The sequence below is a fragment of the Oreochromis niloticus genome, linkage group LG12, assembly GCF_001858045.2.
Source record: "Oreochromis niloticus isolate F11D_XX linkage group LG12, O_niloticus_UMD_NMBU, whole genome shotgun sequence".
NCBI lineage: Eukaryota > Metazoa > Chordata > Actinopteri > Cichliformes > Cichlidae > Oreochromis > Oreochromis niloticus.
In genome coordinates, this window is record NC_031977.2 from 11610809 (window position 1) to 11626589 (window position 15781).

Here is a 15781-nt window from a genome sequence, read left to right on the forward strand (position 1 = left end):
TAGTGCAAGTTAAAGAATTGCACCTTTGAGCCCATAATTTGCCGTTTCACATTACTTTAGAGTTGACAGCTATTTTATATTTGTATCATTTCTCATTCTGCCACGGGTTCATAACAAAGTGGCGGCAGTATTTTGTAATTAATGTGGCATCGTTCATGTCCCGTTGTTGATCCATGACTTTAGTTCATAGACTCTGTGGCTATTTTTATGTCTTACTATAGTTCAAAATTTTGGTAAGAAGGATGAAGAAAGCCATGAAACTGACAAGTCGAGATCACACAAGCATGCAGTGTCTATCGGTGTTAGCGTTCACGACACCTGGTCTTAAAAAGCTTGAGCCTCCAAGACAGGTCTATGCAAACTGATGGTTGAAGTCATGATGGTTATGCAGATACTGACATTCATTCTCATCAGCATGACTTTGAGAGTCATGAGGACCTGTGTTTTATGGTCTCTACAAGTACAGCAGAGTCTACAACCTGCCCCAAAGGCCACGCTTCACAAGCTGGTATAATAGGTTCGCCCCCACCTTTTCGTTTATTCAATTAGAGCTACTCTGTTCACACACATCCACTCACTAAGTTGTTAGACTCATATTGTCCAGTTGGAAAAATCGTCCAACCATCAGCTTATTAACATGCAACAATCTCCAAAACTAACAAGTGCAGTGTTTTATTTTAAAATTACCAATGCTGAAACACAGTGCACTGTGTATATCCAAATACCAAATTACCTGCTTTTCACTGTTTAAAAATAGCAGGCCGAATGCACTGTAGCACAGAGTAGCACTTGACATACACACTTAAAAAGAAAACGAAGGGTTTAACATATTTTACCTGCCTTTTAGTTTTTAGTAACTATAACGTCATCCATATATTCTAGTTCGTGCACTGGAAACGAGCACAGGTCTTAAAATAGATTTAAGATTCTACAGTATCACTTGAAACCTGATATTCCACCTCAATGGAATTTTCCAAACAACATTACACACAAATGAAAGCTATTAGGCCATATGGCATTCACCCTGGATTGCAAACCTGGAGTTTTTATCAATAATCCACCCATAAAAGCAAGATTAAATTGAAACAGGAGAAATGAATGGTGGCAAAAGTTTCGAGGAACCAATATAATCAAGCTAAGCCCTAATTAATACAATTAATTTCACCTGTGTGAGAAACCAACGATGGCATCACAGTATGAGATTATAAGAAGTCATTTTAATTAAGGATGTGCGCGACTAGTCGACTAGATGGCTAATCGTTGCTATTATCATCAGTCAGTACCAGACATACTAGTCATTTAATCGTTAACAGTTCAGCTGATGCTCAATGCAAAGTGTTGTGCCCTAAATGTTATGCAGCCATCTTCCACCAGGGGGAGCTGCAGTCCTGACATCGTCATAGAGGTGCTCACCACCCAGATAAGAGGAAGAAAATAAATAGATGGATGATTTATTGTTGATATTTTAGATTTTACCCTTTTTTCAGATGGTTGTCACAAACTATAGAATAATACGCACGTTTATAAGGCACGGCAGAATGCACCACACTTTTCAGTCGCAATTTATTATTTTTTTAGATGTTAATTTGTCTTATTTTAATACAACATCTTTTGTAGCGATGCGTTTATAAGTCATATTTAACATCAGTTCATTTTAATTGTTTGTGGGGGGGTTTCCAGACTTCTGTGTTGTCTGTCTGTTCATAATACATGATGTGAGGTACCACACTTGAGTCATTGTTGAAGAATGTGATTAATGAACTCAAATGCCTTTCTTAGACACTTTTAGGCATTGTCCATTAAACAGTCCTCAAATTTAACTTGATATCTGAGTGTTTCTAAGTTATACTGGTCGGTTAGCCTAATTTTATTTGTTATTTAGCCAACTATGAAATTAGTCACCATGAACATCCTTAACTGTAATAGTTTCTTCTTTAGCCTAGTCCAGCTGAGGTACAAACCAGAAGGGGAAAAGGTGAAAGATGGATTTTCCCCACTCTACCTTGTAATGAATAGCCATATTCCGCTGATTGAGGAAGCAAAGAAACAGGGGGAAGAAAACAAAAACAAAAAAACGTATAAAACAAAATGAGCGGAATAACATCTTAGCTCTAATAATCAGCCAAAGCACTGTGAAGGGCAAAGCAGGCATGTTGAGAGCACAACGACAACAGCAGTGCTAGGTAACAAGTTGTGCGGCAGCGTGGTTACTGTGCAGCTTGGAGCGTGAACCAATGTCTTATGAGTGTCATCTAACACAAAGCTGAGTGAAGCCACAGATATGAGGGTTAGGTTCTCGTCCACTAACACAACTGACAGGCTACCCACCAAAAGGGGTTACTAATGGAATGTGTGCAGACAGGGTGGTGGTTGTGGGGTCCCAGGATGTTATAGCAGCTAAGTGTTGTCCTGGTCATTCATTGGCAGCACAGGAGGAAAGGAAAAGGACAAGGTAGGGAGTTGGAGACAGAATACAGAGTATCTGAGAATTCAAAGTAGTCCAAGTAGTCAAGATTGAGTAAATAAATGCACAAGTGATTCATTTCTAATTAAGGCGAGTTGCTACAGAATCATTTGTCTTGAAAATGGTAATGAAGGTAATCTATGCATCTTTTCCATCCATTCCAATTAAAATTAGTTCATTTATATTTGGTAATTTAATTGGTTGTCATTTCTCTAATAGAGCCTCAATCCAGGCCATACTAATTATCTTTATAACAAGCTAAGAAGTAGCTCATTAGCTTCTCATAAAATACAGGCTTTCACTAGCTATCACCGCTCAACTCTAATTGTTTACTTTGCCCCTCATTAGACAAACTTTAGACTTGTATCTTCTAGTCCTTGTATCAAATTGCGATGTTTTACCAAGCCAAAATTTTTAAAGATCGTGTACATCAGTGCATACAGTCTTAATAACCAGTCACAGAAGGACAGGTGCTGTGGAGAAAGCTACCTATAGGAAGTCTGTTCTTCTTGTTGGCAGGAGTGGTAGCTGGAGAGAGCTGAGGGGTGTTGGATGGAGTGAGCTCCAGGCTGTTGCTCTTAACAGTTCGAGACTGAGGCACATTGGCCAGCAGGGTTTCCAATGCCATGTGCTCCTCCTCTCTAAGGTGGTCCCCTGTCATCAAGCCTCGAACAAACTCCACCTAGAGTTGCAAGGAAAAGAGTCTCGAGTTACCAGGACTTCTTCATAGGTAGTATGTAAGACATGGTTTGATCCTTAGCCACAATTACAGGCCATGGAAAATGACTACACCGTTTTCATGTGTTCGTGGAACGCACTGAGTAATAACTGGAAGCGCAGACTGGAATAAGTTACTTAAATTCTGCACTAATGACTTCTTCAGAAGCTACTTTGAGCCAGCTGTCCCAATTAAACAGACAAAATTAGAAGTGCAGAGAGGTGCCCCTCAGTATATATTTAAGTACAGGCATATAAAATCTGATTTTGGACTAAGAATGTTCTTCTCCAGATAAGGTTTTTCACAAGTTATTTGAGGAAGCAATGACGCACAAAGCTGGAAAAGCCTACAAAAGCATGTTAAGAGCTTCACTAATTCACAGAAAGACAAATTATCTAATAAACAGAGAAACTTAAGAACTGGTACTAAGATTCCTGATACCACTAAAGCTTGATTTAGACTTCTGCAGGGAAATTTACTTTAAAATTTAAAAGTTACTAATATAACTTACTCCGTTTCCAGCTTTGAGTGATTGCTCAGCTTTGTTCAACGAACAAATGTTTGTGTATTAATAGTTTAGCCAGAATGTATTTATTTATAATTGTGCCTCCGATCAAGATCAGAGCACATTATATCTATCAAAAACAAAGTCCTCACAGTTCCACATATTTCATAGTTTTATATACTTTTTCTGTTAAGTGTACACAGGAAGTAGAATGTAGCATTTTCCAAGATCATGCGATTGATCTCAAAGGCGAGTTTGGATTTGTCAAAGTTCTTTGGAAACCTAAACTGGTTCCCAGTGTGGAATTACCCACAGCTTCAGTTCGTCTACATAGTTATTTTTGCAGTGATTGGAGCAAATGACCGCACCTAGCTTTCATACTGAAAGGCATTTGATCTGTTTTATGATCTTGAATAAACATCTGTGTATTAATGCATATCCCATTAAGTCAGACAGAGCTTGTAGGCTACTTAGAACAATTTCTCTAATACATTAATTAGAGCCATCTCATCCTGCTATTGGCTTTAAAGTACCTTCGAGTGGCTCAAAAGAGTAGCTAAATTTTCAAAATTTGATATCATACCAACGATTAACCTGCAAGTACTTTGTTTTTGTCAAAACACATAACAGGGACATATACTGTAACTGTAAAACAGCCTACCAGAGAAAGCAGCTGATTATGAGTAACATAGACTGCAGTCCTACTGAGGCCTTCTAGAAGATTCATTGAGGACATGGGTGGAGTTTCAACTGCTCTTCCGCCAATCACCACGTCCAGAAAAGCAGCAACACAACTCTGCCAAACAGAAACCCAGAAAACACATCTTAGTACATGAGGCCCCTCATTTTTTAACCAACCCAAACAAAAAACACATTACTCTGTTTACAGAAACAGGCCTACCTTATCAAACTTAGACAAACTGCTTTTCCGCCTTGGGTCTGCATCATCGTCGGTCATTGCCAACTGCTGCAAAAGTTGCCCCACCTGTATGGCAAAACAAAAACATTGTAATCACATTCCACAACAGAATGGCAGTGTATATGACATTACAAAGAGAAAACGCGCTGCGCCACTTGCCTGCATTAAATTGAAGCGAGCCACTTCATTGATCGGTGCGTCTGAGATAATGCCATACTGCTCTGGGTTAACTATAGCTGGACAAATGAAGCAGGTCAGCAGCAGATCTGTACACATGGTGCGCACCTCTCCCACCTCAAGACGCTCTACGCATGACAAAGTCTTGTACATCTGGGACACGATCCAGCGCAGGCTGTGGGGAAAGCAGTAGGTGTTCTGCTTCAAGTAACCGATAAACTTGGTGACCAGAGCGACCAGCTTGGCTTCGTTCGCCTCCACAGCTGCCTGCACCCTCTGCTTGTAGCCCTCAGAGCCTTTCTCTCCGAAGCGCTCTTGCTGGGCCGGAGTGAGGCGCTCCGTCACCTTGGCTGGGTCCGTTTCCAGGTGGTCCTCATCTTCAACAAGAAGCTGCATAATAGGTTCATGTAGGGTGGCAGTGAGGAAGAGCTTGGCGGAATAAAGGCCCTCGGAGAAGAGCTTGAACAGTATGCTGAAGGCACAGGTTCCCCGTCGGAGTAAACGACGAGGGTTGTCACTCTCCTTCAGCTCAAACTCTATCAAGTACCGCAACACCTGGTAGTTGGAAAGAAAGACGGATGAACCAGATGAAAACCTCTTATCTCACTGAAAACCTATGAAACTGTTACTAATGTGTAACAGCAGAAGCAGGAGGGATCACTGACCTGTAGTAGGTAGCTCTCATCCTCCTGCATGATACAGTTGCCATAAAGTGAGGTGAAGACTGTATATATGGCGCCTTGAGTGTGCTCCTGGTTCAGCCTCTCTCCTGCCACCAAGCAGGATGCAACCAGCCGGGGATTCTCCCTCAACCTGGCCAAGAACTCTCCATAGATTGTTTCATGAAAGCCCAGAGTCTTGTAGCCATCAATAAACTGTGTATCTTCCAACATTTTGGCATGTTGGCAGCATTCAGCCGGAGAGGCCTCCGCACTGTGGAACAGAGCTGTGTCATTACCACATTTTATAAAATTCCTTCCACCAACAGCAGTTTTAATCTTTCCAAAGACTGAACTCAACTAAAAGTTTAGAATTGCAATAAAATGTTTGCATCTAGCTCTGTTTTACTTACCAATCTGGCTAAAATGTCTTTCTGCAATCCAAGTCAAATCTTGGAAATGCCCAACTTTCCTAACTCTCCCCCAAATAAATAGTAATTTTTACATTGCTGTCTGTGTATAGGTAAAAATACAAAACATTAGGGACCTTTCTCTTATTCTCCAACAATAGAGTGAATCGTGACAGTAGATCTGACCTAGTGAGAATGAGACGATCGAGGTTGATGCGCTGCTGCTTTGCAATCCATGCAGCGCGGTACAGCCTCTCAGCCGTCTTCAGCACATCACTGTTGAGCCTCTGGATCAGCTGCTTCTCTGATGCCACATACAGCCGCTCCTGCTTCAGGTGGTGGGCCAGAGTGTGGATGTCTGGCTTCACCATCTTCAACGGCTCACTCAGGCAGAGAGGCAAATGACTGGAGCACGAAAGAGACAAGATGGAATGGAAACAACGTAAATTGGTATATTATGGGGAACTAAAACTAAATAGACATTTGAGGAAAAAAAACAAAAAAAAAAAAAAAAAAACACCTTTTATCAACCGTGACATTAACAAGAGAAAAGTTTCTATCAGGGGAACTGCAATGATTTCACACACAGAAGTTTCTGATATTTCAGTCACAGTTGTGTCACAAGGGCACAGAGGTAGGAGGAAGTGAAAGCTCACCAGGCAGGGTCCAATCAAATTATGCTATTGGTTTTATTAAATACTGTTTGCCACACATGTTACATTTTATTCAGTTTCCTGTAAGTCTCTCAACTTTGTGAAAGTGAAGGATTAAATTCCTGGAAAAACTACAAAGCGCTGATTTAGGATTTACCCTTTCCTTTTTTATGTTCGTTTTGTTTTTTTAAACAAACAAAATGGAGAAACTGTCTCTTAGTCACTTTTTGGGCAGTTATTGTAACGTTCTACCACAGGCAACCATGCTGTTGGAGGGTCAAGTATATGAATGAAATGAATGAACCCTAGAAAGTAGTATTCTAATGGTTTGCAATTGTTCTACAGCAGATTTTTCTCTCGCTAAAGAATTGGCTTAATATGGGGTATGATCACAAAGTTCTGGGAATCGGCCCCTGAGAAGAAGAAAAAACATGTGGTTTAAATTTGGCTGACCTCCACTATAGGATCGTCTTCTTGAGTGTCTCAAGGTGGCAGTCAGTCCTATTGCTATCTAGATTGCTCCCTGGAAGTGTTGCTCTGTCTTCTTGAGCTTGCACCTCTATGATACACACTGGATCCCTTCCACTGTGCAAAAGGCAACCTTTCAGCTAGATTTTCATTTTATGCGACTGGACAAAGTCACCGAGAGCCAAACCTGACTTGTAGGGTAGGTGATGAGAAAAGAAAAAAAAAAAAAAAAAAAAAAAAAAAAAAAAAAAAAAGAGTGTATTGAGGTCCAAATTTCAATGCATGGTGTGCCAGTACACAATGGCTATGGCCAGAGACCCAGCTCACACCACCAGTGACGAACCTCCACTCAAATTTGGGTTATTTTGAAATAAGTTTATCTTTGACCCCTGTGTATTTTTGAGATCCTTAGTTCAATAATTGCAGACTACACAGTACAGGTAGCCCTAAGAGAACTCCCAACAGTCCTAAAAGTGGTCCAAAGATGCACAAGGGGTTGACCTTGAAGGGGAAAATTTTAAATCTGTGTTTTTTTTCCCCCCCTCATGGGCAAATTCCCAGAACATTAAGATCACACCACATACTACATTGTTCATGATGGTTACATCATACAAGGAAAATGATCATTTGCATTCAGTGTGTTTTGTAGACTGGCCCAGTGACAACTGCTAAAGCAGGCTTTGTCACAAGCTCTGGGAGACGCCATGGAGCAGAAAATGCAAATCATTCTTCCTTTGCCACTCATACACAGCCAAAACACATAATCCAAGCAGAATGCATGAAATTTGAATGATTTCTTCCTTAATTCTATCCACAAAAGCCTCTTTGTGTCTGGTTGCAAACATTTAAAAAAACAGATTAAAATAAGGAGTGCAGGCACTGGGAGGAGAATAAGAATAAGACTACTGGAGAAAACTGCCTTAAAAGCGAGAATGACTGTAGGGCAGCGTCACTGCTCGGAAGATAACAGACAACCACAACGTTAGAGCTGATACACCAGGCAAATCAAATTGGTTATGCAGACTTATACACATAATGATTGGCTTTACATTGAATTCCCATGGCAAAGAACAAACAGTGATTCTTTTATTTCACTATTCATCATTTTTATGCTTACATTTTTAAAAGTAGCATTATAACATTATGTGACTATATATAGTCAAATGGTAAAAATGGCTGATCAGAAACACCAAAGAAATGAATAAAGACATTTATTATTATTATTCTTTGCAAGCAACATATTGTGTGTATAGGAAGTAGTATTCAATTATAGGCTCTATTATTATAACTGCTTGATGAACACTGATTTACAGACATGCATGCTGTTAAATTCCAGTCACCCCAGCGTGTCACTGTACTAAAAATTGTTTAGCATAATGTAGTTACAAACAACATACATGTAACGTAGACATAATGTCAACAACGCGTGTGTCTGTATAACCTAGATGTGATGTTGCTGTTTGTTTTGAGATCAGCTTTACACATTTAAAAAAATAAAATAAAATAAATTCCCCACTCGCCCTGCAGGCGGTCTCTATCCCTTCAAGCTCCGGCCCTCTACCAGATGCCTAGGACTGTGCTCTTTGGACAGAGATCTCAGATATTGTTCCAGTGATGTGCTGATGCCACTCCCCCAGTGTGGGGGTCACTGCCCTGAGTGCTCCGATTACCATAGCGACTACTGTTGCCTTCTCCCTCCACAGCTTCCCATTCTCTTCTCTCAGCCCTTGGTACTTCTCCAGCTCCTCTGTTCCTTCCTCCTGATGTCGCCATCACTCGGTATAGCTACATCTATCACTAGGGCTGTTTTCCTCTGCTTGTCCACCACTCCTATGTCTTGTTGGTTAGCCATCACCAGTTTGTCTGTCTGTATGTAAAAGTCCTACAGGATCTTAGCTTGGCAATTCCTGAGGAGACAGCTGAATGTGAAGAACAAGAACACGCAACGCCTGTGATCGGATACCCCACTGTGATGATAAGCTGGCCAAAGGAGGAGATAGAAGCTACTGACATCAACACAAGGAAGCTCCTCACAATGCATGGAGGGTTTCACCCCAAGTCTGCCAGTCTGAGTCTGTACATTAAGCAGAAGGAAGAAGGCCAAGGAGTAGTCACTATCAGTACCACTCTCTACTTTCAATCATCTCTCCATTTTCTCTATTAATTAACAAATTGTGTTATTTATAAAATGTCAAATATTAATGATCAGTGTGAACCAAGGCTTCAGATGTTGTGATTATCAACATAAAGGCCAAAAAAACAACAACAGAAAAACCCACATCAGTCAGCCGTTAAGCTTTGGAAATGACCAAAATGATTAACCAATGATTAGTAAAAGAGGTGCCAATCATTTCCAAACTTTACCATAGTCCAGTGGTTACAGAAAGGTTTATCCATTTAGGGACGTCGAATTTTCCCCTTCCACTACTGACAATACTAATACGTTGGAACACCAAATCCCTGGTTAGGTCTTTATTGTACTGTAAACTGCTCTAGATTTTGGACCTTTGTAAATTAACAGATCAGAATAATAAAGACAAAAAAGTCATTTTCCCTCAGTTCAAAAGTAATTTCACATCTGAATGTAAATCACTGACAGGTAATTGGCTTACAAGCACACTTATGGCCCACTTCCACTGAGCCGCTCATCTTCTTGAATAAGCACATTCCTCACATACTTGGACAGAAGTGAAAAAGCAACTAGGCTTTTAAGAGTCTAGCAGAGAGGTTTACTGCCATTTGCCACAGCCTCATGTGCATGTGAGCGTCAATACAATCCACAGAGTAGAGCTACCTGGTGAGTCAGTCATGGAGAACACAGAGGAACTCTAAAGCAGAAGAGAAACCAAACAACAGACACTGAGGGAAGGCATCATCTTCAACTCTGTAAGCTGTATGTGAGAATAAAAGTCGCGGCAGGACAGCCACTGAATTCTGTTAACATGAGTCACGGGAGGACCGAGTGTTCACTCATAACATCTCTAAACGCCTTAATTTATTATCAATGCCAGGGCAAGTTTAGTGAAAAAAAAAACCTTGTGATGGTGCTTATTAAATGAAGGAGGATAATGTGAGCAGAAGTTAAGTAGGTTGTGGTGAAGAAGATACTCAGAGGGGAAAATAGAAGACAGGGAGCAGAAAGCAAACCAAGGAGCTAACTGAACTGACTCATTAGCAAAACTCGATCTTGATAACAATAATGATACAATGCCACACCACAATACAATAAATAAATAAATCTCTCATTGTTCTTGCTTTTTTCTCCAGGTTTATTTTTCTCATTCTGTTACATTGTCTTAAAAAGGGCTCTATCAAGACACCACCGTTAGCGTGGACAATGTTCTGGGATTTATTCTGCGCTTCCTACTTCTAGTAAATATCTCAGCATCAGAGTAAAGGTGTTTGGATCACATCCCACTCCACCCACTACATTAGCGCACACACACAAACCAACAGAACGGAGTGTTTTTTTATTTATAGATTTAAAGGATTTCACTTTCCACAAAAGGTATCCGCGGTCCCGAGCAAACATCCTCTTCACACTTCCCTTTCTCAGAATTTCTTACACTGCTCAGAGGCAGATAGTGTACAGCAAATATGTGAGGTTTATGGGTGACCTTTCTCAGCATTTTTCCTGAACCTCAATCCTTTCTGAAGGAGTAAAAGCTGACCGTTCGCTGCAGGTTTAGCCAATTTAACCAGCACACACTTTATTAATGCATGAGGACAAGAACTGATGAAACACGAAATTAAACAGAGCAAGAATAACGGTAAACATCACCTGTGGGGTGGCTACAGATCATTATATTACAACAAATAATAATAATATAATAATGATAACAATAATAATAATAATAACAATAATAAGGATTAACTAACAATGACTCCCCACTGCTGCCTGCCTGCTTTAGTTATTGAGCATTTTGAGCAACAAATTTGAATGGACTGTAGCTGAGGTTTCAGAGTGAAAAACTTGAACCTTGGTCAGGCACTTTGTAGTCACAAATACAGAGGAATAAAGTCCTGTTTGCTGAGCCTCAGTCAGATCTGAATCACATTCAATTTTCAGCAAAGACTTAAACTGAAAGTGACTACTGAGGCTATAAACAAAAAAGCATGACGTGATGAGCAATATAGGAGTTATGGGCTTAGATAACTAAGAACATGTAAACTGTAACTCTAGTTATTGTACAGGTGCTAAGACTTTACTGCACTGTACTTTACAACAAACACGTGTATGTTTGTGTTGTGATTTTTGAGGGGTGTATTTGTCATTAAGCTTAACCTTGGAAAAACAGAAAAAAGGTACAATGTTTATTTTAAAGACACAACACACGACAAGGAGCAAAGTTTCACATGTTGCAACTGGCAACGAACAGGCTGAATTTAAATTTAAGTTAACCGGCTTAATTTTTTGTAATCTACCAGTAATAACTATAATAATAACGGACAAAACCGAACGGTAATTACTTATTGCCAGAAACATGTACCGCTTATTTGAATAATCGTGTTCAATGACAACATGCTTCTGATATCTTAAGGCCTAACAAGCCTTAACGTTACAAATATCGTGTTTGAACCTATGTTTTTACGTTACAACTTTAGATACCGCACCCACTTTTCTCAGTGAGTGGGTGAAATCATATCTAACACAAAATCTGAATAAAACATGTACATTTTCTAAGTCCCGTGCATTTGTGTGTTTATAGTGTCCTTGATTTGATGCTGTTGTCGACTCCTGAGATCTGACCAAGCAGCCAGCAGATCGAGATGGGTAATGTTAATGCCCGTAAACGCCTGCTCCATTAACTTGTAGTAGATCACCACAAGACGACACGGGAATCCTATCAATTAAACCATATGACCGGTATTTGCCAGCTAAAAGCTATGAAGGAAAGTGGAGCAAGGGGCACCCAGGTGTCACACTGCTTCCAGTAAAGAAGAACTTGTGGATGCACTGATTTTTGGGACGCGGATAGAAAGTAGCCTGATGAACTGGCTAATTTTGTAGTAGCCTGCTAATGTTAACCAAGTTAAACTGGGCTAACGTTTGCGAGCAGGTCAAGCTAATGATGAGCTAGCCCGATAGCTACGTTAGCTTAGCTTTAGGCTGCAAGCTCCTGAGTGGACCAAATGTGAACAACAATAAGCGTTACCATGAATTCAGTCACTTACCAAACGTAATTAGTCCGTACTAATTGTTCCCACCTCCTCTAAACACAGCTGATCATAAGATTTCTCGAGTCAGTCAAGTGTTTGTTGGCGGTTAGCGGTCTCACACTGCCTTCTTCATTAGCGAACGCTGCTGTCATTTACTGTCATCACGAGGAGACCTGCGCAACACGCATGCGCAAAAGGAAGCGTTTGCGTCGTTAAAGGGACATTTCACGCTAAAATAGAAAACATCAGGTTTTGTGGAAAATAAGGAGTTTTAAACCTTCCTCTTGTGGTACCTTTCCGTTACTATCTTTTATGTTAACTGATCGGTTTTGACCCGTGTCTTAAATCAACCTAAAAAAAAATATACCCTCAAAACAATGGTTTACCATGCAGTTTGATTGTTACAGTTACCTTGTTAGGCTTCCTTATCCATGAAAAGACTTTTTAAAATATTTTTCTTGTACCTCCCAGGTCCTTTCTTTTTACAGCATATCTCGTTTCCATTATAAATAAATTGAAACTCAAGAGAATTCTTTTTTTTTTATAAAAGGGTCTTATGTTACCTTACTATCATTGAGAAGTATTAGAACACATCTCTAAAATATATATATTTTCTTTTTTATTTCAGTATTATAAAATATAATAACGTCTGTAGTGTTGTGGGTCAACATCACGACCCAGTGCGGGTAGTAGGAGACAGAAGAACTGGAGAGCTCTTTCTGTGACAGACTGCTGCATCCTCTGTGCACAAAGGAGTGGTATCACAGGTCCTTCCTCCCAGCAGCTGCGAGGCTGCAGTCCAGAAACCATATCGAGGACTTGATGTTTTCCTTGATTTTTCTCAGGGATGCCACTCGTAGGTTTGCTTCTCTAAATCTCCCTGTCATATTCAATTCCATGCATAGCTGGTTTTTGCATCACATCCCATTATGTCGTATTTGCCTGGATTGCTAGGCATGTATTGCCAGAAGGAGCATTTTCCATGGAAAGGGGCAAAACATTCATACTGTTACCTCTGGGCCTGGGTTGAATTTCAGTGAAATGAGCCTCGCCCATCCAAGAGATATCACCACTTTTGGATTTGTTTGTCTCAGCATGAGCAGCTTCAGCAACTGTGACCTCCTCACCAGACTCATCAGTTGTATCCATGTCCTCTGGTTGATAATTATATCCTCCTTCTTCTCATAAAGAGCTTGGCTTATTGTAGAATTCTTTCTGCATGATGCAAACTTGAAGTCACCAAAATGAGTCGATCTTACATGTACATCTCAGTTTGGATGACCTTTTCAGTGAAACGGTAGGAATAAAAGGGATTGTTTGTTTAGGGAAGGAGACAAAGAGTTAAAGAGAGTAGCCCTCTAACTTCTCTCTGACTGAGTTAGTGAGCTCACAGTGTGTTTATGACTTTAGCTTTAGCACTACTGTTTTATAATGTTATATTATAACTGTGTCTAAACCGACCCCAACAGTAAAAAAGTCATAATTTTCACCAGCGCATTTCATTTTATAATTTATAATTTTTATAATTTCATTTTTATCATTGTTTTATTTTGTTTAAATAGAAATTCTGACAAAGTCAAAAAGCCTTGATACAATAAACAAATTTAAAAGGTACTTTGATGCATTTTATAACCTTAAAATGGGCTGGTGCCGACTATTTTCCAAGGCTTTCAGATCTCTTTGATATCCTTTTTATTTTGTCTATTTGGTCTCTTATTTTATTGGATGGTGTCGTATGTGTATATACGTTATGTTCACATATGTGTGCTTGTGGGTGAATGCGTACAGTTTTTGTATATGTATGTGCATATTTGCATGTACATTATATGCTATATACTCTTACATGTCTTACAATTCTTTTTTAAATGTTTTCTTTCTATTTTAATTCTTTCATTATATTATCCCTCTGTTCAGCACTTTGGCCGACACTTGATGTCTTTTAAATGTGCTATATAAATAAAGATGACTTGACTTGACTATAACACAAGAGGATTTGTATTTAAATGGGCAAACATTATAGCCCAAATATTTATTTTTTTATGCACTCATTATATGTCTCTTTATGGATAACCAAGTGACATTTAAATTGTTTATATAGTTATATGGAAGCATGGTTATTATCATACTTACATAAAATGTTCATCTCTCTAATAAAGATTTTTTATGCAGAATACGGAAAATACTTTGGATTAAATCTGTTCGGATCCTTTTTCAAATGTGTATTTAACATACAACTAATGTTTTGCTTTATTTTATTTGTAAAAGCAAAACTTTATGTACCATTAACGCTGCCATAAAGCTGTGTATGGGACATGATATCGACACCAGAAAAATATGATGTTGTCATCTAATCAGACCTGAAACATAGTAAACCTTTCTCAGTCACTTCTCAAAACACAGGTTCATAGTTCTGAACATGCATTTTCCAAAACAAGTTTATGTAATTCAAACAACTACAGATAACCAAAAGTTAACCAAAGAGCTGTAACTCATATATCACAGAGGCTATCGTGGCAGGTTTTATAAATAGTGTTTAAAATAGTAACATTAAGGATTTATACCTACAATTTAACTGGACATGTACCATCAGTTGTTCAGAACCTCGTGAAGTATGAGTTTTACTCCCCACAGCATCAGTACCATTGAATCCTAATATTTTTGTTTTGTTATACACACACCGAATATCCTTTTATGAATGACGTATCAGTAGCGGTTTACTTGTTGCTGTTTTTATTATTATTTTATAATGCTGAGTCAGTGGAGCCTGCAGCTGAACTGTCAGTCCCTTCCCCGGTAGTGCTCCCCTGAATCTCCCCTCTCAAATCCATTATCAACTTCAGGGCTGCTACCACAAGCATCAGCATGAAACAAACTGAAATGCATTCAATTAATATGAGAGACCCCACCTGGAGGATGAACTCCTGTTGTCTTGCTCTCTACCATCGACACTCCTTCACATTGCCATGCCCCCCAAGACCTGCAGATGTCACTGTCGAGATGTTTAATCAGAATGTACACTTTCCAAAGAAATAAGTGAAACTTTATTTTAATAAAACAAAACAAAATCTCTGGGGAATGTTTCCAGCACCTCGTTCAATCTATGCCATGACTTGTTAAGGCAAAAGGGGGTACAACCTAGTAACTAATAGGTCACTAATATACCTAATGATGTGAATGAGTGTATGCATATAGAATTTTTACCCATACTTAAAGTTTATCTGGTTGACATGTGCTAAACCATTGTAATTAATGATAACCGAGGCCTTTAAATAGTACTCAATTTCATACTTGCTCATACTCCATGTGTGAGCCAGCACTGGACAAAAGAGTGATGAGAGTTTCCTACACTGCCTTTTGTACTGTATGTCATGTATGTGTATTAAGTATTAGTTTATGAACACCAAAGCTGATTTAGATGTCACGTGACAAAGGCCATATACCTATTATCCATCCATCCATCCATTCGCTTCCACTTATCCTTTTCAGGGTCATATACTATTATTATTTCCTAAATTATGCCAATATAAATACAGGGAGTCGAAACTGAGTAATAGTTTTAAATTTAAAGTCATTTTATGAAATTTTGACTTTACTTGACCTTGAAAAAGAGGTCAGAGGTCAAATGTGATATATTTTGCTTTTTATATG

The 15781-nt window shown here is 39.2% G+C and overlaps 1 protein-coding gene across 4 annotated transcripts in view; it reads right to left on the minus strand.

The window, feature by feature from the left end:
* Positions 1 to 12314, minus strand: part of gapvd1 (GTPase activating protein and VPS9 domains 1) — a 28608-nt gene extending 16294 nt beyond the window's left edge. For 2 of the 4 annotated variants that reach the window (XM_025896976.1, XM_013271604.3), the window contains exons 1-8: positions 12149 to 12314; positions 6039 to 6257; positions 5449 to 5716; positions 4766 to 5338; positions 4589 to 4672; positions 4349 to 4483; positions 2954 to 3146; positions 2329 to 2409 (exon numbers count right to left, since the gene is read on the minus strand). In XM_025896976.1, the coding sequence (XP_025752761.1) occupies positions 2329 to 2409; positions 2954 to 3146; positions 4349 to 4483; positions 4589 to 4672; positions 4766 to 5338; positions 5449 to 5716; positions 6039 to 6223 (1519 nt within the window). In that variant the 5' untranslated portion in view covers positions 6224 to 6257; positions 12149 to 12314. The remainder of the gene's footprint in view (positions 1 to 2328; positions 2410 to 2953; positions 3147 to 4348; positions 4484 to 4588; positions 4673 to 4765; positions 5339 to 5448; positions 5717 to 6038; positions 6258 to 12148) is intronic. The other 2 variants (XM_013271605.3, XM_025896977.1) reach the window with 1 other exon arrangement.
* Between the last annotated feature and the right edge of the window lie 3467 nt (positions 12315 to 15781).